Source organism: Callospermophilus lateralis, chromosome X, assembly GCF_048772815.1.
Source record: "Callospermophilus lateralis isolate mCalLat2 chromosome X, mCalLat2.hap1, whole genome shotgun sequence".
NCBI lineage: Eukaryota > Metazoa > Chordata > Mammalia > Rodentia > Sciuridae > Callospermophilus > Callospermophilus lateralis.
This window is the reverse complement of record NC_135325.1, coordinates 126,590,789-126,615,797: the sequence shown is the minus strand read 5'-3', so window position 1 is coordinate 126,615,797 and position 25,009 is coordinate 126,590,789. Positions and strand designations below refer to the sequence as shown.

The 25,009-nt window shown below is 36.4% G+C and overlaps 1 protein-coding gene across 1 annotated transcript in view; it reads right to left on the bottom strand.

Moving 5' to 3' along the window:
- The window catches only part of Vbp1 (VHL binding protein 1), a 34,641-nt gene extending 14,707 nt beyond the window's left edge, over nucleotides 1-19,934 (bottom strand). Inside the window, exons 1-4 of the mRNA XM_077106802.1 lie at nucleotides 19,799-19,934; nucleotides 13,698-13,822; nucleotides 3,537-3,603; nucleotides 1,670-1,768 (exon numbers count right to left, since the gene is read on the bottom strand). Of these exons, the coding sequence (XP_076962917.1) occupies nucleotides 1,670-1,768; nucleotides 3,537-3,603; nucleotides 13,698-13,822; nucleotides 19,799-19,888 (381 nt within the window). The 5' untranslated portion in view covers nucleotides 19,889-19,934. The remainder of the gene's footprint in view (nucleotides 1-1,669; nucleotides 1,769-3,536; nucleotides 3,604-13,697; nucleotides 13,823-19,798) is intronic.
- Between the last annotated feature and the right edge of the window lie 5,075 nt (nucleotides 19,935-25,009).

The window sequence follows — 25,009 nt, the reverse complement described above, 5'->3', positions numbered from 1 at the left end:
CTTGCCTTTTCACATGATCCTCAACAAATGAGTATTTGAGCAAAAAATATCAGAAACCTATTTATATATTTAAGAACTGAGTGAAAGCAGTGCAGTTAACATAAATGAAATCATAAATGCTTAATGAACTTTATTATATTAAAAATGAAAAGTTCTCAAGGGCTGGGGCTGTGGCTCAGTGGTAGAATGCTTGCCTGGCATGTGTGAGGCACTGGGTTCGATCCTCAGCACCACATACAAATAAATAAAGGTCCATCAACAACTAATAATATATCTTTTTAAAAAAATTAAAAGTTCTCTATAAGAAGTACCATAAACAAAAGACAAGCAACACCGCATAATAAATATCTGCATTATATAAAAGACTGTATCCCAAATACATAATATATAAAGATCTAAATATCTATTAATAAGCAAACAAAGACTATAACAGAGAAATATAGCAAGGACATAATCAGGCAGGCAAATTGAAGAGAAATACAAATGATCATTTTGTCAAACAAAAAATTTTGATAGCATTTCCATGTAAAAAATTAACAAAAATCTAAATGTTGTCAATAAAAGGATACTTTATACACTGTGGGAGAAAAATGTAAATTGGTATAGTCTTTGTTGAGAGCAATGCAGCAGTATCTTTCAAAATATTAAATGTTTTGTGTTGTGTGTGCATGTGTGTGTATACACACACACATTTATTGTTAGACCCAACAATTCCATCTCAAAGTGGCATACAGGGCTAGTGACGTGGCTGAGTGGTAGAGCACTTGCCTAGCATGAGTGAGGCCCTTGGTATTTTTCCCAGAAAAAAAAAAATTAAAGCATATACAAAAAATAAATATTTTATATGTGCACTTTTTTATATAGCACTGTTCCCTCTAAAACAAACATAAAAACAACCTAATATTATTATTATGCCATAGCCCTGCCACACAATAACAAGAAGCCAACTAAACCAAGTAGCAAATTCTAATACTACTCAAAAGAAAAGGTATGTAATGCTAAGTGAAAAGTCAAGTAGTGCCAGAGAGGAAATGGGACTAGCTTATGACAGGGGAAACTACTAAAGTCCTAGTAACATAATCTGACATGTTTAAATCTAGCAACTTGAGTAGAGGAAAGAGCCAGAATAAAATCTTTGAGGCAGGGCCATTCCAGGCATTGTCTAGGTCAAACAAGAAGTCTAAGTGTAGCCAACCAAGGAAGTAAGGTATTACGCAAGAGAAGTATCAAGGAGTACCAAACTGGAGGCATTTGTAAGCCATTCAAAGAACTTGGGCTTTTCCTCAGAATGAGATGAGAAACCACTGGAAATTTTTGGACAGAATATGGAATCACTTGACAGATTTTAATGGATCACTGTGTCCACTGTGCTAGAAAAAATTTAGGAAGGCAAGGACAGAACTGAGGGTGAATTAAAATGTAATTATGAGTTGAACTGTGTAAATTCAAAACATACACTGAAATCCTAACCCCTGATACCTGTGAATGTAACCTTATAAGGAATAAATTATTACAGATTGAATTATATCTCCCTTACAAAAAATGTTTGTCCATTCCTTCCTTCCACAATGAGGGATAAACACTTTTACACATTTCAAGCAATACTGGTTTGCTATGCAAAACACACTGGTTTACAAATACGTCAGCTGTGGCTTCAGCATTTACTTACCCCCAACCACAGACAAACTTTATCAGTAGGAGGAACCGAAGCTTTGCAGTACAGGTTATCTGCCAATAAGAATCTGGTCTCTAGTGAACTGGTGGACTCCTTTAAAAAAAAAATGACAGTGCCAAAAACAAACCAGTTTGATATCAAAGTTATAAAGAAGAAATTCCATAGCTGGACCTAAGACATTTAAAACAATACCATCATGTGAACTAAATGTAAAAGTAAAGGTAAAAGAAATGAACACTACTGCCAGATGGCTGGGCATGGACTCTGGTTCAGCTACTTACCAGCTATGTCAATTTTGGCATCTGACTTAATCTTTCCATGCCTCATGTTCCTCACCTATAAAATTAAAAAATAACCATCCTCGCACAGCCAGTATAGTGGCATACACCTATAATCCCAGTGACTTAAGGGGTGCTAAGGCAATAGAATGCCAAGTTCCAGGCTAACGTGGGCAACTTAGTGAGACCCCGTCACAGAATAAAAAATAAAATGAGCTGTGGATATAACTCAGAGGTAGAATGCTCCTGAGTTTAATTCCCAGTACCAGGGCAAAGGCAAAGGTAAGCACTGACTTCCCTAATGCTTACACACAGAACAGTGCCTGGCACATATGAATTATATCAATATTATAGAAGAATTAGCTGTTATTTTTACTTCATCAGTGCTTCATGCCCAATTCAGGTTCTGAAGTCTCTCAAAAAATTCACCACATATAATAATCTACTAGAAATCTAGTTATTCTTCAAATAATAAATCACATGTGTACACAATCTGTTCAAAACAATATTCTTATAAAATTTAATCTTGGGGCTGGGGATATGGCTCAAGTAGTAGCATGCTCACCTGGCATGTGTGAGGCACTGGGTTCGATCCTTAGTACCACATAAAAATAAAATAAAGATATTATGTCCACCTAAAGCTAAAAAATGAATATTTTTTAAAGAGAAGAGAGAGAGAGAGAATTTTTTAATATTTATTTTTTAGTTTTCAGTGGACACAACATCCCTATTTGTATGTGGTGCTGAGGATTGAACCCAGGCTGCACGCATGCCTGGCAAGCACGCTACCACTTGAGCCACATCTCCAGCCCTAAAAAATGAATATTTTTTTTAACATTTAATCTTTACAGCCTGATTTTATTTAATGAATACTGAATTGAGACTTGGAAGACTCAAAATTAGTTCTTCCAGTACTAAGTAGCTATGTGAAACCAACTAAGCATAACTAACTTCTAAGTAGTTATTTCCTAAACTATGAAATAAGAACCTGAAAATGGTAATTGCTTAAGATTTTTTCAAGCTCTATAAATCTTGGGCTTACTCCTTATTCTTAGGAAGGACAACCATCACTATAAAAAAAAAAAACAAAAAAACTGGCCATGTGTGGTGGTACATGCCTACAATTCCAGATGCTCAGGAAACTGAGGCAGGAGGATAGGAGGATCGTGAGTCCAAAGCCAGCCCAGCAAAAGCAAGGAGCTAAGTGACTCAGTGAGACCCTGTCTCTAAATAAAATACAGATATGGCTCAGTGGCCAAGTGCCCCTGAGTTCAATCCCTTTTACCCACCCCACCCCCCAAAAAAGAAAACTGTGATGTTACCACCTCAAAATAACTTAAAACAATTTCTGATTATATTTAAATTTTGTAAACACTACATATAAATAAAGTAATCCAAGTGCTAGCCTTTTAAGGAAAAGTCACAAAGCCACAATTTTTACACAAAATTCTAGTACATTAGTGTATATGCTCAAGAAGGAAGAATGGATCCTACAGCACAGATCAAATACCAAAGAATCAAGGAAGATGAAACTCTGCTAATTTATTCTGGTTTACTTGTATTTTATAGAAAAATGCACTTACTTTTTTCTTCTGCATGTATTTTAGAATCTCCAGAGTCTGCTTAATTTCAGGAATCTGACCTTTTAGCCTATGAACAAGAAAAAGGTTAATATACTATTTCACAAGTAAAAATAAACACCAAGACATCGTCTTACTAACTTTACCTTGTCTATTAATATGTTCTTTTTTTTTTTTTTTTTTTTTTTGTAGTGCTGGGGATTGAACCTAGGGCCTTGTGTATACAAGGTAAGCACTCTACCAACTAGCCCCAGCCCCTACTGTATATTCTTGAAGACTAATTATAAATATAAAATACTTAATATATACTAATCTTATTTCATAAATTTAATTTTTTAAAATATTTAGGAAATTTTAGATGTAACACAAAGTACTTAAGATACAAATGTTGGGGCTGGGGTTGTGGCTCAGTGATAGAGTGCTTGCCTGGCATGTGTGAGGCACTGGGATCATTCTCAGCACCACATATAAATAAATGAATAAAATAAAAGTCCATCAACCTTTAAAGAAAGATACAAATGTTTATAAAAATAAAATATTTAATAAAATACTTCAAAAAATAAAATGCATTTAATAAAACATTTTAAAATATTAAAGGCATAAACATTTAATAAAATATTTAAGATATAATAATAAAGATGTATAGAATGCATGTTTTGAACAAAGCCCTGTTCTATACTTCAAAATTCCCACTGTTAATAAACATTTCTAGAAGCAGACCATATTCCACAGAGGTGATTCAGAGATTCTCCATTTGATTAGACTTGTATTTTAAATAGATTAATTTTAAAGGTAATCTTAAAAATAACAGGGGCTGGGGTTATGGCTCAGTAGTAGAGTGCTTGCCCAGCATGTGTGACATACTGGGTTCAATTCTCAGCACCACATACAAATAAATAAAAAAATTCATCAACTAATAAAAATATTAAAAAAAAAAAAACATACATTCATACATTCAGGCGGGCGTGGTGGTGCACCCCTGTAATTCCAGCAGCTCAGGAGGCTGAGGCAGGAGGATCACAAGTGCAAAGCCAGCCTCAGCAAAATCTAGGTGCTAAGCAACTCAGTGAGACCCTGTATCTAAATAAAATGCAAAATAGGGATGAGGATGTGGCTCAGTGGCTAAGTATTCCTGGGTTCAATTCCCAGTACAAAAAAAAAAAAAACCCACATTCGAATACATTATACACCAAATTTGAAACCACCAACTCTCCACCCAGTGCTGCATGCAGCTGCTTCTGGCAAGCATATTCATTACAAGCACATCAGAGTCAGCTAAATGCCAGGCAAATCATAGTGGCATCTTCTTAGTGTGTACACTTGTCACATTGTTAAAAAAAAATGTATCAAATCACACAAATGCCTTCTGAATCTATCCCATCACTGATACAGGATAGAAAAAGGACAAAAATTGGCCAGAGGCAGGAAGAGGGCCAAGCAGTGAAGCTGAAAGTAACAAGTACTGGCCCCCAACAGATCTATTTTCACCCCACTCCTCTTCCCTGGGATAATGACAGTAAAGAAAGCCAAGGCCTATTTTTTCTTCTATTCGGCTCAGGGTCTCTGTTCTAGTGACTAAGTCTTTGATCCACTTTGAGTTGATTTTTGTGCAGGGTGAGAGATAGATAGAGGTTTGATTTCATTTTGCTACATATGGATTTCCAGTTTCCCCAACTCCATTTATTGAAGAGGCTATCTTTTCTCCAGTGCATGTTTTTGGTGCCCTTGTCTAGTATGAGATATGTGTATTTATGTGGGTTTGTCTCCGTGTCCTCTATTCTGTACCATTGGTCTACAAGTCTATTTTGGTACCAATACCATGTTGTTTTTGTTACTATAGCTCTGTAGTATGGTTTAAGGTCTGGTATAGTGATGCCACCTGCTTCACTCTTCCTGCTTGGAACTGCTTTAGCTATTCTGGGTCTTTTATTTTTCCAAATAAGTTTCATGATTGCTTTTTCTATTTCTATGAACAATGTCATTGGGATTTTAATAGGAATTGCATTAAATCTGTACAGTGCTTTTGGTAGTATGGCCATTTTGACAATATTAATTCTGCCTATCAAGAAGCAAGGTGGATCTTTCCATCTTCTGAGGTTTTCATCAATTTCTTTCTTTATTGTTATGTAGTTTTCATTGTAAAGGTCTTTTACCTCTTTTGTTAGATTGATTCCCAGGTATTTTTTTGGAGGCTTATCATGAATGGAGTAGTTTTCCTAATTGCTCTTTCAGTGTATTCATCGCTGATGTCTAAGAATACATTTGAATTATGGGTGTTGATTTTAATGAATAAAGAAAATATGGTATATATACTCAATGGAATATTACTCAGCTTTAAAGAAGAGTAAAATTATGGCATTTTCCAGTAAATGGTTGAAGTTGGAGAATATCATGCTAAGCAAAATAAGCCAATCCCATAAAACCAAAGACCAAATGTTTTCTCTAGTATGCGGATACTAATTCACAATAAGGTGGAGGGCACTAGGGAAGAATAGGGTTACCTTAGATTAGGTAGAAGGGAGGGGTAGGGAGGGGATGTGAGGATAGGAAAGATAGTAGAATGAAACAGACATTATTACCGTATGTATATATGTGACTGCATGAACAACATGATTCTACAACATGTACACTCAGAAAAATGAGAAATTATATCCTATCTATGCATGATATATCAAAGTGCATAAATGCATTCTACTTTCATGTATAACTAACTAAAACAAATTTAAAAAATTTTTAAAAAGAAAGAAAGCCAAGGGCCTGGGAACAGAAAGAATCCCTCAGAAACAGTATTACCTGATTGGGGAGAGGGAGTATTTGTCTGGTGGCTATACCCTAGACTATATAACACCAGCAGCATTCTTCCACTCCTATCTACCACCAAGAGGAACTTAAATTATTCCTACCCTCCATATAATGGCAAAAGCAGGTGATATCCCTGAAGGAATACGAGCTGACAGAAAACAAATGCAAATGTGATAAACTCCACTATAATAATATAAAGACACAAACCCAACAATCTATCACATTAAACAAACAAATACTCAAAGAAAACATACAGTAAGTATTTAAAAACATCTTAAAGAGAAAAGAAAGAATATTGGTCAATACAAAGAAGGAGCAAATAGTTGTTAAGAACAATCCAAAACTACAAGTTACAGCTGGGTACGGTGGCATATGTCTGTAATCCCAGCAGCTCGGGAGGCTGAGGCAGGAGGATCTCAAGTTCAAAACCAGCCTTAGCAACTTAGTGAGGCCCTAAGAAACTTAGTAAAACCCTGTGTCTAAATAAAAGTACAAAAAAAAAAAAAAAAAGGTTGGGAATGTGGCTCAGTGGTTTAAGTACCCCCGGGGTTAAATTCCTGGTAACAACAATAACAATAAAAAAAATACAAGGTACAAAAACATAAGAGATGAAATAAAGAAAACATAAAGTCAGGTGCAAAGGCATAGGCCTGTCATCTCAGTGATATGGGAGGCTGAGGAAAGAGGATCACAAGACTGAGGCCAGCCTCGGCAACTTAGTGAGACTGTCTCAAATTTTTTAAAAAAGGGCTAGGGATGTAGCTCAGTGATAAGTGCCCCTAGGTTCAACTGCCAGTATCAAAAAAAGAACACATGGATATCCATCTAGTTGCCAAAAAACAAATGACGAAGACAGTTAAAAAAAAAAAAAGGTAATAATAAAGAGAAATGGATGGTAGAATTACAAGTGTTCAACATCCATAAACAAGATATCCCAGGAGAAAGAAAAAAATTTACAGAGAAGAAAGATGATAACCACAAAATCTCCAAGATTAAAGATTGATTAAAGGCCTCAGATTCACATATCAAAAAGGAGATTATCATACCTAAATTAATTCTGGGTATATAGCCAAAGGAAATGATGCATGCCCATGTTTACTGCAGGACTGTTTACAATAGCCGAGATATGAAATCAACCAACAGGTGAAAGGGTGGAGAAAATGTGGTACGACAGTGGAATATTATTCTGCCATTAAACAAGAATGAAATCTTTTTACCTCTGCCAACTTGATGGACCTGGAAGACATTATACTAAGTGAAATAAGCCACACATAGAAAGATAAATATTGAGCTAGGGTTGTGGCTCAGTGGTAGAGCACTCGCCTGGCACATGTGAGGCCCTGGGTTCATTCCTCAGCACCACATAAAAATAAATAAAATAAAGGTATGGAGTCCAACTACAACTAAAAAATAAATATTAAAAAAAGAAAGACAAATATCACATGTTGTCTAACATTTTGGGAATCTAAAAAAAATTGATCACAAAGAAGAAAAGAACAAAATAGTGATTACTACAAGTGAGGAAGGGGAATAGAGGGAGGATAGACAAAGGGCATCAAAATACAGTTACACAGGAGGAATAAATTCTAGTAGTTTATATCACAGTAGAGTGACTATAGTTTAAAACAATTTATTTTATATTTTACAAAGAACTAGAAGAGAGGAGCTTTAAGGCTCCAAATAAAGACATGATAAGGAGATGCAAATGCTAATTACATTGATTTGATCATTACACATTATATACATATATTGAAATATCACACTGTACTCTATAAATAATGTCAATTATTATGTGGTAGTTACAAAGACAAAATCAAATTAGAGGGAAAAAAGCTAAGCATTGTGGCTTATATCTATGAACCCAGTGACTGAAGAGGTTGGGGCAGGAAGATCACAAGTTTGAGGCCAACCTTAACAACTTAGGCAGACCCTACCTCAAAATAAAAAACTAAAAAGAGCTAGTGATATAGTTTCATGGTAGAGCAACCTTGAGCTTGATCCCTATTATTGTTTAAAAAAAAGTTTGGGGGCTGGGGTTGTGGATCAGTGGTAGAGTGTTCGCCTAGCATGTGTGAGGAACTGGGTTTAATTCCCATTATCACATATAAAAAATAAAATAAAGGTCCACTGACAACTAAAAATATTAAAAAAACAAAAGTTTGGGGCTGGGGTTGTGGCTCAGTGGCAGAGTGCTCGCCTAGCAAGTGAGACATTCAATCCTCAGCACCACATAAAAATAAATAAATAAAATGAAGGTATAAAAAAAGTTTGAAAAATAGTCAATGAAAACAGGAGATTATACATAGAGAATTATGAAATATTAAAAACTTTAAACAGCTTGAAGGTAAAATTAAATTACAGACTGCAAGAAAAGATTTATAACAAATATAAAGAAAAGGTTTAGCATTCAAACTCCATATAGATCATGCACAAAAACAGAACTGCTATGCAGCTGATATCACGGGGGTGAGATAAATTCCAGAAAAAATAAAAAGGGAAATAACCAGAAAAGACTCTAAGTTGAGTGAAGGTAGTAGTGTCAATGAGAACAGGTGCACATTCCAACTGCAAACCTGAGCCCAGTTCACAGATGAAATGTAAGAACCTGGAACTAGATTCAAGTGGTCTGAAACTGGTATCAACTCATAGCTCCTGACAAAAGCAAAAACTTCCATGTATAAAGGCAAAGTAGACAGGCATCCATAATTACAGGAAACTAACATATGTCAACTAGTTTAAGAAAATATCCACAAAAAGACAAATTATACTGAAATAACAAAAGAATAGTTGATTTTTAAAGTAACCAAAAGACAAATTATCTAAAAAGGCTAGCATTAAAAACAACCACCATATGTTGTTTACAAGAATATGTTTAGAGGGGCTGGAGTTGTGGCTCAAAGGTAGTGTGCTCGCTTAGCATGTGCAAGGCCCTGGGTTTAATACTCAGCACCACATAAAAATAAATAAATAAAATTATTGTGTCTAACTAAAACTAAAAAATAAATATTAAAAAAAGAATACATTTAGATACAATAAATAGGTTGAAAGAAATTAGAAAAAGACACACCAACAAAATATTAGTCTAAAGAAAAGCGAGGGCTACTATAAGTGAACAAAAAAAATCAGACTCTGATACTATTAAGCATTATTATATATAGGATTAAAACCAAGAAGACCTAATACTCCTCAAATGCCATGTATCTAGAGTAAAAAATACAAAAAGAGACACAAAGTGTTTGGTGTAAGATGAATAGCTGGCAGCAAACCAGCATTCCCACCTCTATCCACTCCCAATAGCCAGAGAAAATATTCGAATCCTCTTCTGGAAGACTGATCAGAGACTTACTAAGGTGATAGGAAGTATGGGGCTAACTCTTGCTAAGAAAGAAACTTTGAGAAATGAACTGATTTTGTGCAGACAGTTTTGCCAAATAGCACATGCGGGGAGGCATTTATTTTTATAGAAATATGCCAACTTAGAGCTGGGGTTGTAGCTCAGTGGTAGAAACGCTCGCCTCACATATGGGAGACCCTGGGTTCAATCCTCAGCACCACATAAAAGTAAATAAATAAAAATAAAGATATTGTGTCCGTCTACAACTAAAAAAAAATTAAGAAAATAAATATGCCAGTTTACTAATAAATGAAAAAGAAACAGTAGAACATCATCATTTTGCAATTCAAAATTAATGGGCCTAGGCATTAAGCATCTAAAAGGAAGACAAAGGATATCTCTGCCTCTTCATGAAAGACAAACCTAAGAAGAGGTACTGTTCAAAAAAAAAAAAAAACAAAAAATCAAGTCTGAATGTGATCAAGACAATCCACCTATTTTTATTTATTTTATTTGTTTGTTTACTGACAGGAGTATGTAAATGACAATTTATTTAGTTGAAAATCCTCTCGTACTTTCTAGACTGTAAAATTGCTTTTAAAAAAAAGTCCAATTTTGGTTTACCATGTAACAATTTTTGAGCAGCTACTGATTCAATAGTAGAAAAACACCATCAGGAAAGAATGAGAGAAATCACAGGGTGGGGTCTCTATTTTTGAAGTCTGAAGATTCTAAAACTCCTAATTAAAGTCACATGAAAGAAAAGATAGTCTATATTCCAACAATTTACTATTTCTATCTCCGGGTGACAAAGAAACATTTAAATTTATATTTCAAACTATAGATCCACCATTTTATAGTAAACATGAGACAAAGAAACGGTCTTGAAAATCACATCATTGCTTTGAAATTTAGCAACCTATGTTTAATAACCCAAGGATTATAGTATCTCCATGTAAAATATATAACAAAGCTTTTTGAAGAAAATACAGGAAGTTATCTTTATGAATTAGGGATAAGCAAACAATTCCTAAACAAGATAAAAAAACCAAAAAGCATTAAGAAAAAAGATTGTTAAACCAGACTATATTAACATTAAGTGATACTAAGCCAATAGTAAGCCATAAATATATTTACTTACAAAAAAAAATTCAGGGCTGGGGATGCAGCTCAGTTGGTAAAGTGCTTGCTTTGCATGCACGAGGCCCTGGGTTCAATCCCCAGAACCACACAAAAATATAAAATAAAAATAAATAAATTGGAATTCTCCCACACACTAAACATAAAAAAAAAAAATTTCTAAGGGATTAAGACTCATATATTTGGAGCTGGGGCAGGGGCTGGGGCTCAGTGGAAGCCCACTTGCCTGGCATGTGTGAGGCACTGGGTTCAATTCTCAGCACCGCATAAAAATAAATAAAATAGGGCTGGGGATGTGGCTCAAGCGGTAGTGCACTCGCCTGGCATGCACGAGGTGCTGGGTTTGATCATCAGCACCACATTAAAAAAAAAAAAAATTAAAAAGATGTTGTGTCCACCGAAAACTAAAAAATAAATATTAAAAAAATTTTCTCTCTCTAAACAAATAAATAAAATAAAGGTCTGTCAACAACTTAAAGAAAAAAGACTCATATATTTAATTGTCTATTTAACATTTCCACTTGGATGTCCAAAAGAATCTCTGAACTTCAGAGCTCCTCAACAAACCTATTCCATCCAATCTTCCCCATGCCCCCATCTCAGATGGCTTGGCCTCAAGGCACATTTTCCTATCTAAACTCCCTATTGGTGATACCTAATCCAATGGCTTCATTTTATTATCACAAAAAGCTGTACATGTACATGTTGAAAAATTAAAGAATAAAAATTTTAAAAATACCACATTCTTACCATCCAGAGATTATCCCTGATAATACATCTTTAATGAAGATCATTATATGTATTTCTATTAATTATACTTTTGCCAATATGAGAGCATACTATTCTTAGTATTTCCTATTCTGGATTCTGTTAACATTTTTCATCTTTCCATGTCTATGATTTTTTATCTCATGTAATACCCACCCCATATTCAAATTTCTCCAATTATCAAATGAGAAAGTTTAATCCCAGCAACTCAAGAAGCTGAGGCAGGAGGACCGCGAATTCAAAGCCAACTTCAGCAACTTAGACAGTCTCTGAGGAACTGAGCAAGACCCTGTCTCTAAATAAAATATTTAAAAAGGCTGGGGAGGGCTGGGGATGTGGCTCAAGCAGTAGTGCGCTCGCCTGGCATGCATGGGGTGCTGGGTTCGATCCTCAGCACCACATGAAAAAAAAATAAAGATGTTGTGTCCACTGAAAACTAAAAAACAAATATTAAAAATTCTCTCTCTCTCTCTCTCTGTATCTATCTCTCTCTCTCTCTTTAAAAAAATGGCTGGGGAGGGTTGGGGTTGTGGCTCAGTGGTAGAATACTCACTTAGCATGTTCAAGGCCCTGGGTTTGATCCTCAGCACCACATAAAAAAAAAAAAACAAATAAATAAAGGTATTGTGTCCATCTACAACTAAAAAATAGATATTTTTTTAAAAAGGGCTGGGGATATGGCTCAACGGTTAAGCACCCCTGGGCTCAATCCCTAGTACAAAATAATAATAATAATAATAACAACAACAAAAATAAAAATAAAAACAAAATTGTGTTGCTTATGCCCAAACTACTCTTTCTTGCTCTAGTCTGTCTTTAAACTCATAACCAATCTTTGAAATTCTATAGCAATCTAGTCCTCTTGGAACTTCCCCTGAAACTCTTTGCTCTCTCTCTTCCTTCCCCAATGCTAATTCACTGTATTGTACCAAAGCATCTCTACTGTTCTACGTTATGTACTTTAAAGAATTCAATCCCCCCAAGATGTATCCATGTTAAAAGTTGGTATCGGACTTTACTTCACCCAAAATTGTTATCTAGCACATGGTTAGAATTTCCTAAGTATTTAACTGACAGAAGCATTCTGGGACATAAACATAGCAAATATCCACAAATATTTATTACAAGGAATTGACTTTATGAGCTATATAAAAGGATATGGAGAAATAAGAGTTGAGAATAAGGATTTCTTTGACTACACCTACTAATTATGTATTATTGGGAAAGTGGGTCTGTAGGTCTTTCATCTCATTAGCAAAATTAGAAGAATGAACTATACATCTAAGATGTCATAATCTTAGATTCTTTGGAATAAGGTCTTTAATATTCACTCAATGGTTTTGGTTTTTGAAATTATCTTTGACTGGCAATACTAAATGTTTGTAAGGATGTAGAACAACTAGAATTCTTATACATTGACTTTTGGCAGTTTCTCATAAAATCAAACCTAAACTTCAGCAACTGTACCCCTAGTATTTACCCGGGAGAAATGAAAATATATGTCCACATAAACACTTAAAGCCAAAAAGGAAAATAACTGAAATATCCATCAATATTAAAATAGATAAAAATATACTAAAGTCATAGTATACCTATACACAATGGAATGGAATTCAGCACTAAAAAGGAACTAATTTACTGATACACACAATAGCATGATTGACTCTTTAAAGCATTATACTAAGTGTAAGAAGGTTGACACAAAACTATATGCTTCTACTCATATGAAGTTCAAACAGATAACAAAAGGTTGCTGGGGAGGGAATAAATGGGAAGGATTTAGAGGGAACTTCCTGGGGTAATGAAAGATATTGATCTGGACAAGAATCAATTCTGGGCAGAATCGGATATATTTGTCAAAATTTATCAAACTGAACACTTGACAAGCAGACATTTCATTATATATAAAGTATATCTCGATGTTTTAAAAGTTCAAGTCATGGGCTGAGGTGGCTCAGTGGTAGAGTGCTCGCCTAACATGCATGAAGCACTGGGCTAGATTCTCAGCACCACACAAAAATAAAAGAAACATATTATATCCACCTAAAACTAAAAAATAAATATAAAAAAAAGTTCAAGTCATGTAAAATTTTTTAAAACTTAGAAATTTTTATACTTACCTTCTTTTCTTTTGAGCAAGGTTGAGTTCCATAAACTTATACTTTTGGTATTGTTCATCCAGCTTCTTTAGTACTGTATCTGCAGTCTCATTCCCAGGCTGTTTCATGAAGGAGTCTACATCTTCCTTTAAGATCAAAAATAACATGAAAATTTTAGAATTTATACTACTTAATCTGAGTTTTTGACAACTTTGTTTTTAAAATATTTTTTAAAAAAAGTTTATCCCAAAGTTCTGTTGTTAACTAAAAGAGTAACTATAAAAAGACAAAGACTAGTGGCCGGGTTGTGGCACAGTAGTAAAGCGCTTGCCTGGCATGCGTGAGGCACTGGGTTCCATCCCTAGCACCACATAAAAATAAGAACAAATAAAATAAATATGTTGTGTGTTGTGTCCAGCTACAACAAAAAAAGAATTAAAAAAAAAAACAGATAAAGAACAGCCAGGCACAGTGGCACATGCCTGTGGCACAGCCCAATACCTGGGGAGGCTAAGGCAGGGGAACCACAAGTTCAAAGTCAGCCTCAGTAACTTAGTGAGACCCTAAGCAACTTAGTGAGACCCTGTCTCTAAATAAAACATTTAAAAAGCCAGGCACAGTGGCACACGCCTGTAATCCCAGTGGCTGAGGAGGCTGAAGCAGGAAGATCACGTTCAAAGCCAGCCTCAGCAATGGTGAGACGCTAGGCAACTCAGTGAGACCCTGTCTCTAAATAAAATACAAAATAGGGCTGGGGGTGTGACTCAGTGGTCCAGTTCCCCTGGGTTCAATCCCTGTTACCACCCCCACCCCAAATTTAAAAATATGCTGGCAGCAGCTCAGGAGACTGAGGCAGGAGGATCATGAGTTCAAAGCCAGACTCGATAATGGCGACGCACTAAGCACCTCAGTGAGACCCTGTCTCTAAATAAAATATAAAATGGGGCTGTGAACGTGGTTCAGTGGTTGAATGCCCCTGAATTCAATCACCAGTACCAAAAAAAGAAAACAATATGCTGGGAATGTGACGCAGTGGTTGAGTGCTCCTGGGTTCAATTCCTGTTGGTACCAAATAAAGTTAAATATGACTTTTTAGACAGTACACATACATTATGAAGCCAATTTATTATTCTTTCACAATTCTATTTTATTCATTTTCATTATTTATTTTTTGTGCCTGAAGACTGAACCCAGAGGGCTTTACCACTGAGCAACATCCCCAGCCCTTTATATTGTTTATTTTGAGACAGTCTCACTAAGTTGCCTAAGGGCCTCACTTAGTCACTGAGACTGGCCTCAAACTTGTAATCCTCCTTCCGTAGCCTCCCAAATCACTGGGATTACAGGTGTGCACCAGTGTACCTAGACCTATTTAATTTTCATTTACAAACAGGGGGGGAATGATGACCTTTCCTGTTTTTATGCATTTCCCATGTGGCCCTAGTAGTAAATATAAAATTTACCAGCAACCAAACATATTCCTTATTCATACACACTAATCTCAAAATGATTCAACAGGTTGTGTGCCAAAATTATCAATTTTCCTACTTATTTTTAATTCAACATGTTCTGCCATAGAAAGCATGTTAAATATGATCATTAGGTTTCCAAGGCAAACTGCAAATGCTTCCTTAAGTATCAAGAAGTTCAAATAAAATAAAATTGTTTTGAAATGAATAATTAAGCAAAAGAAAAACAGTAATACCTATGCTAAATTTCTTCAAAAAATATATACCTGGTCTTTGGAAAAAAAAGCTAGTTAATTAGATAAGGATCAGAAGCTACATGAAAATACATGGAGGGGCTGGGGCTGTAGCTCAGCGGCAGAGCACTTGCCTAGAATGTGTTAACTTTAGTTAATTATAAGAAACTTCAATTATCTTATGATTTCCGTGACCTTCACATCATTATTCATATTTATGCTTGATAAGGAATATTTTAGCTCAAAGAAGTCCATGAAGAAAAAGAAAAACACAACAAGGGACTTAACTATGATGCCACCAAGGCTAAATTCACCAAGAATTCAGCGAGGAGAATTGTAGCAGCCTAAGACGTGGTTAAGACACAGGGGAATAAACTTAACCAAGGAGATAAAATACTTCTACAATGAAATGCTTCCTTCTACTGAAGGAAGACATTAGAGAAGACCTCAGAAGATAAGACCTCCCCATGCTCTTGGATAGGTAGAATTAATATTGTTAAAATGGTCATACTACCAAAATCATTACACAGATTCACTGCATTCCCCATCAAAATACCAATGACATTTTTCATAGAACTAGAAAAAAAAAAGTTCTAGAATTCATTTGGAAGAATAAAAGACCCAGAATAGCCAAAGCAATTCTAAGCCAAAAGAGCAATGCTGGAGCCATCACAATACCTGACTTCAAATTATACTACAGAGCTATAGTAACAAAACCTTCATGATACTGGAAACAAAATAGGAGACACAGAGACAAACTCACATATTTATAGTCATCTAATACTTGACAAATGTGCCAAAAGCATACACTGGAAGAAGGACAGACTTTTTAACACATAGTGCTGGGAAAACTGGTTATCCATATGTAGAATGAAACTGTATCCCTATCCCTCACTCTGCACAAAAATCAACTCAAAGTAGATCAAAGACCTAGAATATAGACCATAAATATTGCAACTTCTAGAAAAAAAATAGGGTCAGCACTTCAACATACTGGTGTAGGCGAACTTCTTCACCAAAACTCCTAAAGAGCAAGAAATAAAACCAAGAATTACCAAGTGGGATGAATCTCACATTAAAAAGCAAAAGAAACAAATAAGAGCATAAAGAGAGAGCCTACAGAATGGCAAAAAAACTTTCCCAGCTACTCTTCTGAAAGGGGATTAATAGTCAGAATATATAAAGAACTGAAAAATCACCAAAATATATAAATAACCTGATCAACAAATGGGTAAAATGACCTCAACGGACATTGCTCAAAAGAAGAAATATAAATAGTCAACAAATATATGAAAAACTGTTCAACACCTCAGTAATCAGGAAGATGCAAATCAAAACCACATTGAGGGGGGCTAAGGTTGTGTCTCAGTGGTAGAGCAATTGCCTAGCACAGTGAGGCCCTGGGTTCAATCCTCAACACCATGTAAAAATAAATAAATAAAGGTATTGTGTCCATCTACAATGAAAAATATTTTTTTAAAAAACAAGTACATTGACATTTTATATCATTCCAGTTAGAATGGCAATCATCAAAAATAGAAATAACTTCTGACAAGGATACGCCATGTACATGTATGAATATATCACAATGAATTTCACTTTTATGTATAGCTACAATGCACCAATCAAAAACAACAATAAATAGACAACTCAGAGAGTAAAGGAAGGGGACCAAGGGGAGGGAGAAGGGGACAGAAAGGGGAAGTACTGGGGACTTAAATGGAACAAATTATCTTATATGCATTTGTGAATATATAAAAATGAACCCCACTATAATGTACAACTAGAATGAACTAATAAAAAGATTTTTAAAAAGAGACAGAAATTGCCTAGTTTGAATACTGGCTTTACCACATACTAGATATGTTGACCTCTCCTTGCCTCAATTTCTTGATTTATATAATGAAATTAGAGTGCCTTTTCTGGCTGTGATGTGGCTCGGTGGCAGAGCACTTGCCTCACAGTACAAGGCACTGGTTTTGAGCCTCAGCACCACATGAAAATAAATAAATAAATAAAGGTATTGTGTCCATCTACAACTAAAAAAAATTTTTTAAAAATAAAGTGCCTTTTCCTTACAGGGAATTAAAAGAGTTAGACTGTGTGAAATGCTTAGGAGACTGTATAACTGTGCAGTAGTGAGTACTGAGCAAACATTAGCTATGTGTACAACATATGCTGTGGGGATACAGATGAAAAGTTCCACGAATTTTGTTCTGGGGTAGAAGTTAGGAAAATCTACAGGGAGGTAATATCCAAAGCAGATACTAAAAGTTGATAAGGACATCAGATAAACAATGGTGGAGGGGATAATTCAAGTGGAGAAAAATAACATTATTCTAAAAGTGGGATTGAAGGAAAAGGCAAGTCTGACTTTTAACCACTATGATATATAGATGGCTTCCTGCCATAGGGGAAACTAACACTTACTAAGCACGTACTATACCTGCAATACTGAAAGCATGCTTTTTTTTTTTTCTGTCATAAGTAGTGTCATTCTCATTTCAGTTAAAGAAACAGGTTCAAAGTAGTAAAACAATACGGTTAAGGCTGAATAGCAATGGGAAACCAGAGGCAAGTGTCAAACTATTATTTATACAAAATCTGATGCCCTTTCTAAAACCATGTCACTTATTAATTTGAGATCACAAAAAGATGTAAAATTTGGGTTCCTTATTATATCATGCTGGTAGGAATTTTAGGGTCTAAAAAAATAACTCATAAAATTTTAGGGGAAGGGGCTGGGGTTGTGGCTCAGTGGTAGAGTGTTTGCTTACCACATGTGAGGCCCTGGGTTCGATCTTCAGCACCACATATAAATAAATAAATAAATAAATAAAGGTATTGTGTCCAACTACAACTAAAAAATTTTTAGGGAAAACAACATATTTTAAGACAAAACTTAAGATAAAACCCCTGCTTGAATTAGATTTTTGAGGCCATCTCTAGCTAAGTAGTATTAATGTTGTATTTAAGGCACTATGGAAATTTAACTATACAAGTAAGTATCAAGTTATACTATATGTCAGGCACCATGTTAGGATTAGGATAAATGGCACAAACCAAGGGAATTACCTCAATTTTGTCCCAGAGCAAAACATGGGAGGGGTAAGTAGAGGCTCTGGAGCCCCACAATTTGCTGATTTCAAATCGTAAATATCTCATTTACATTCTGTCTGACCTTGAGAAAGATACTCAAGGGGTCTATTTTTCAATTTCAACATGTACAATATGGGAATTATAATAGCTAACTATCCCCTAGAATTCTGTAAAGTCATTGAGAAAGTGCCTGGCAATCAGCAAATTTTATTTCTTGCTACCATCAGTTGAGAGATAAATGTAAAGAAATGTGGCATATCTCGGAAAGAAAACGTGAAATAATTAAAAATTAAGGAAAATAATTACAGAATTCAAGCATCAAACGCAAATAAGGCGTGTTCTAAATACAAGAAATATATCTTTAGAAAGATATAAGACATAATTAACAAAAAGAAGACAATATAGTATATCTTTTGGTTCAAATTAAAAGATGGACAAAATTTCATTAAGTTTTCATAGTAGCTTAGTACAACTAAATGAATAAAAACAGTTGATGTTGGCCTGGAATGCCATTCAGAGGTTTTCTGTCATAATTCCAGTAGTTTTACAACGCTGCTTCTAGAATAGCTAGATATGTAAGAACGACAGGGTTGACAGCTTCTACTTGCTTCTCTTTGTTTAAACATAGGGTTGGTCTCCCTGTTCCGTGAAATCTCCAAATTATGTCCCCCACCTCCTCTCAACTGCACATAATTCATTCTTTAGTAAATACGATCATATCATGGTTTCATGTACATACCTTGTGTAATGATAGTTCGTTGCCTACTGGATAAGTCCTTGATTCCTTAGCAAGACACAAGGATTTTACACCGTTACCCTAACAACATCTCCTTCCATTTCCCAGAGGCAAGAGACCTCTGCATTCCTTAAACTGACAAGGTGCCATTCCTTAATTAACATCTTACCACCAACTGTTCTGCCTACTCACTGTATTCTAAGTGTTCATTTATCTGTCTTTACAGCATCTAGGCTGAGGTGCGATCACTCACTACCTCGCGTTTTCTAAAGGGACCTGGCAATAAAGGAGCGGTCCCTCAAGACATCCAGCTCAAGCCCCCTCACTCTGACCTTGCTGTCGCCCCCCAGTCCTCCTGCCCCAGGCCCTGTTTTCTTTTAGGACCTTCTCAGGCTGCGTTTATTCAGAGCGACCTGCAACAGAGCTCAATCGCTTCAGATATCCTCAGGGAAAGCGAAGGATCGCTCCCTTCCTGGTCCTTCAGTTCAGTCCCTTCCCCCAACAGTCCGAGCTCGGGGGTAGGGGCTGGAAAAGAAGCAGACTTCAGCCTCCGGCCACCATACCAGGGAACAGCGCGACCCTTACCACAAATACAGCCTCAGGAATCCCCAGGTGGAGCCGCCGCCCATTCCCTGCAGCCACTTCGACGCCACAACCATCCTTAGAGGCCGCCATCTTGAGAAAGCAAGCCCTCGGCTAACTGCCTTGCTGAGGCGCCAGCCACCCGTGATCAGTGATTGGCTGGATTGCACCCACAGACCCTTCCCTTCCCCGTGAGTCTGCGCACTCATTGGTGACTACGCAAAAGTCACCGCCTCTCCTTTGGCCGACTAAGCCCAACCTCTACGTGCTAATTGGTTGCACAGAAGTGAATGACAAGCGTAGAAGCGACACAGAAGAAAATCAGAAGCTGCAGGAAGGACCAATAGGGACTTCTGGGAAAACGTACTAGAGATTTGAGTGGGCAGGGTTAAAACCCTTGGCTACCGGACCACGCCAAAACACGGAACACTCTTTACAATGGCTTATGGAGCGACCCCATATTTATTTGCACACCAGCGAACCTGGGACCTAGACGCCAATATGAATATCGCCTTTCTACTCCCACTATCCCAAGAGTTTATTGCCCCTTGAAGGTGACTTGTTTTGTGTCTGTTTCAGAGTACAGCCATTGGCCTAATGATAATAAATACCCCACCGATGGCACCAACCTTTCTCTAAAGCCACTTTTACACAGAATCCAGCCACATTACAAAAGTAAACTTCAGAGTTTACATCCTAAGAACTCCATCTAGGCTACTAGACTAAAGGACTTACCCAACATTACCCTCCACTACAACCCTTTAAAAGCTAGTGCATCATACAGGCCCACATAAGTATTCTTTGATCTCTTTTCAGACATCTAATACAGTGTTTGTCCCTGACTTTGCTTTCACACAACTGTTTTTCAGGACTTCAGCCCCTCCCACAACTTCTACCGCAAACATAGGAATGTTTGCTTAGCAAAATCCGTCTCCCTTCTCAGAGGCAATCATTGTAAACCAGTTTGTCTCCACGGATAATTAATACATGATCACGCATACAGGCATACGTAGAAATACCTGTCTTTATATTAAAAAGCAGGACACTGGCATCCTACTATTGTAAATAAAGGGAACTAAGGCTCAGAGAGTTTGCAGTATCTCCAAAATCGTACAGGTAGAAATTAAATGAAGCTGAAATTCCAAACTACTTCTCTAAAGACTTCCAGGCTATTTGCCTTGGATAAAGACCTGTCAACCTCTGGCCAACAGCTTTAAGGACCACAATGCTCTATTCCAGCAAGGAAAAATAGATTCGAACTGTATTCTTTAAAACTATTCCTGATCTCAACACCGTCCAAAAACGAGGGGAAAAAAGTGAAAAATAGGTAATGTTTCTACAGCAAAACATTTACATAAAACAATCTCCCATCTTTCCCTCCCATCTCCATCACACACACACAATTTGATTCCACTTAATTAAACCATATCTGTATTCATATTTGTTATTACTAATACTGTCTTTACTCCAAACTTTAAAAACATTTTTCCAAACCATCACTAAATCCAATCTGTAATAATTCATGTAAGAGATATATTATTTGGGTCTTACAGCCAGGTTTTATTCTATACCTTGGAACAAAAATCTTACCTTATGTTTTACTCCCTTACAGGTATAGAAAAATTATTTCTATATTACACTGCAGAATATTATTTCCTTTCTAGGTTTCTCTTAATTACAAAGTTATATGCAAGTTCATTCTGACTCCATACTTTTTTCATCACATGGCAACAGTTTTTCCAACAGTACACTAATTTATCAACTCTAAATGTCACTTTTTTATCTCCCACTTTAAAAAAAATATCAGGGGGCTGGGGTTGTGGCTCAGAGGTAGAGTGCTTGCCGTGTGAGGCACTGGGTTCAATCCTCAGCACCACATAAAGTAAAATAAAGACATTGTGTCCACTATAACTGAAAAAAATATTTTTTAAAAAATCTCCCTCCCTTCCTGCCAACTTCAGTTCTATTACCTGAATTTAAATATGATTGTTCTCCATTAACCCTTCAGCATATCATGACTTTTACAAATAATCTTTGGAATGCTTTACAAAAGCATTTTTTTATTTAAAAAAATTTAGTTGTAGTAGGAACACAATGACTTATTTTTATTTATTTATTTTTTTATTATTTTATTTATTTATTATTTTTATTTATTTCTATGTGGTGGTGAGGATCAAACCCAGGGCCTCACACATGCTAGGTAAGTGTTCTGCCACTGAGCTACAGCTCTAGCCCTAGCAAAACCATTTTTAAACGTTTTTAAATGACTTTTTAAAGTGATTGTAGCTTTTCACTATGGACAATTTAAAACAAAACAAAAAGAATCTTAAAACACATATTTCAGTAAACAATTTTTTTAAAAAACACAACCAAATTCTCACAACATGTTTTTGTTAATTTTTGGCCAAACATATGCCTGGACAACCGCTAGTCGCAATTGTTAAACTTGTGTAGTTTTATAGTTTAACATGAATGTTGGGGCTGGGGCTCAAGCAGTAGCGCACTTGCCTGGCATGCATGCAGCCCGGGTTCACTCCTCAGCACCACATACAAAAACAAAGTTGTTGTGTCTGCCGAAAACTAAAATATAAATATTAAAAAGTTATCTCTCTCTTAAAAAAATTAAAAAAAAAATTTAACATGAATGTTGGTTGATGTTTTCCTTTTTCTTCTTTTTATTTTTTTCCGGCTGGGGGTGGGGGTGCTGGAGATTGAACCCAGGGATGCTTAACCACTGAGCCACATCCCCAGCCCTTTTTTGTTTTTTATTAGACACAGGGTCTCTTTGAATTGCTTAGGGCCTCACTAAGTTGCTGAGGCTAGCTTTGAACTTGAGATCCTTCTGCCTCAGCCTCCCTAAATCACTGGGATTACAAGAATGCACCATGGCACCCAACTTGATGTTTTCATTTTAAGTAATAAGAAAAGTAATATGGAAAAAATGTATGTCTTGGCAATTTAATCATTCATCAATGATATGTGATTCCTTTGCTGAACTGGATACTGGTTTTCAAACACCAGAAAATAATTGCCTCATTTTTTGTGTTTTTCACAATGTAATGGCTACATACATAACCTACTTTAAAATAGAATCTACATTTAGTCACAGTTTCTCTATCACTTTCTTAAGTCTGGAGTGACAAGCCATAAATCAAGCTTTATTTTGTAACATTTGCCTATTTCTGTGAGATAAACACTACTACCACAGCTGATATCAAGTCATATGGATTTGAGAAGACATACCCAGTAGTACAGCATTACAAAGTACAGTACAATAGATGTAATCTCAAGAGCATATATAACATTTAAATGCATGAAAACATAATTTTTAAATGATAACATGTATTGAGGACTTACTAGGTATCAAGCACAAAACCAAGTAATTTATAGATGTAATTCCATGTAACCCACTTAATACTGCCAAAAGCCTTATTATTGTGCATATTTTAAAACACAGAAAACTGAGCCTTAACAATGTTAAAATAACTGGCCTAAGATTCCATAGCTTATAAATAATCAGATCTGTCCCCAAGCTGACTGTGAAGCATATGCTCTTAGTTTTAATGACTCCATTGATAATACCCACATGAGCTTATGTTACTGAGGGCCCCTGGTCCTAGCAGGAAATCATGAGCAACCATTGCCCTCTGCTTGCAGTTGCTTAGAAAGCTGCTACATCTATTATATGCTGAGAGGCCAGAGGGTCCAGCCAGGAAATAACATGTCAGAAATGATACAATGATCCTCTCTATGAGGACAGGAAGAGGTAAATTTTTACCCCATGGCAACTCCCAGGGGATGAGGCCCTGAGCTTCTACCTAAGGGACTGACTTTGTCTTAAATGACAGTCATAACTAGATGGGCCAAACAACTGGTGAAAAATGATGCGAGGTAAGTCCTCTTATGTAGGTAATGAGGATTCTCAGAGGGCCCACTGTTGACACACAAGTCTTAAATTAGGTTGACAGCAGTACTAACTTGCTCTTCTTAAACTCAGTATGTCCCACATCCCCATGTCCTACTACCCTCTCTTTAGTCCTCCAATTCTACCCCATTTTCTTAGTCCTCCAACCGTATTCCTTCCCCCAGTCCTCCAGTTCCTCTCACTTCCCAGGCTCCTCAGTCATGCCACATTTTCTCAGTCCTCCAACCCTGCCTCTTCTCCATCCCCAACCTCTTCTTGGTCATGATCATCTAGATCTACTCCTCATCCTCCAATCATTCTACATTATCTCAGTCCTATACTTCAAGTCTCTCCCATCCTCCAACCTTGCCCTTTCTCCCAAATCCTCCAACTACTTTCACTTTAGCCTCCAGCCCCTCCCTCAGTCATCCAGATGGTACTTTCTATGCATTACTCCAACCCCACATTTTCTCAGTCCTCCAGCCAAGCATTTCCCCTCAGACATTCAGCTCCACCTGTCTCCTCCTTCCCCCTAGGCCCATCTTCTTCTCAGTGTTCCAATCTCACCCAGTCTTCTCAGTCATCCAGACAAGCACTTAGGCCCCTTCCCTCTTTATTATATGGCATCATGTATTAGTTTGCTCAGACTGACTACTATGAAATACCACAGACTAAGTGACTTAAATAACAGAACTGTATTTTCTCACACTTCTGGAAGGTAAAGGTCCAAGGTCAAGATCCAGCATAGTGAGGGCATTCTGTCTCTTTTTATAAGGCATTAGCCCTGTCAAATTAGGGCTCCACACTTATGATACATTTAAAGTTTATCACCTCTTCACAGTTCTAGAACACATAATTCTTGACAATTTATTCCCTTAATAAAATGTGTTTCCCACAAGAACAGACTACTTAGATCTTCCATCAGATCCTCCACTCTCCTGCCAACTTCCTGAGTCCATTCACACTGAACTAACACTCCCTCGCTGTCTCTATCCCTCTCTCCTGGGTCTGTGAACCCACCAAATCCTTCCCCACCAAAGCCTTTGCCTATGTTGTATCATCTGCCTGGAATGTCTCATCTTTGGACCTTTTGTATTTCAAGGACCAAATCAAGTGTCCTCTCTGTATAACCTTCTAAAACCTTCCATTCAAAGCTATATAGAGGGCTTCCTAATCATATTCCTATGTCATTTAGTACATCACATTGCATAATATGATAATCACATAACTGCTGTATTTTTAAATCATTTTCCAAACTAATCAAAAGTTTTGAGGGGACAAGGACTTTTCTTTCTCTTTGTGTTCCCAGT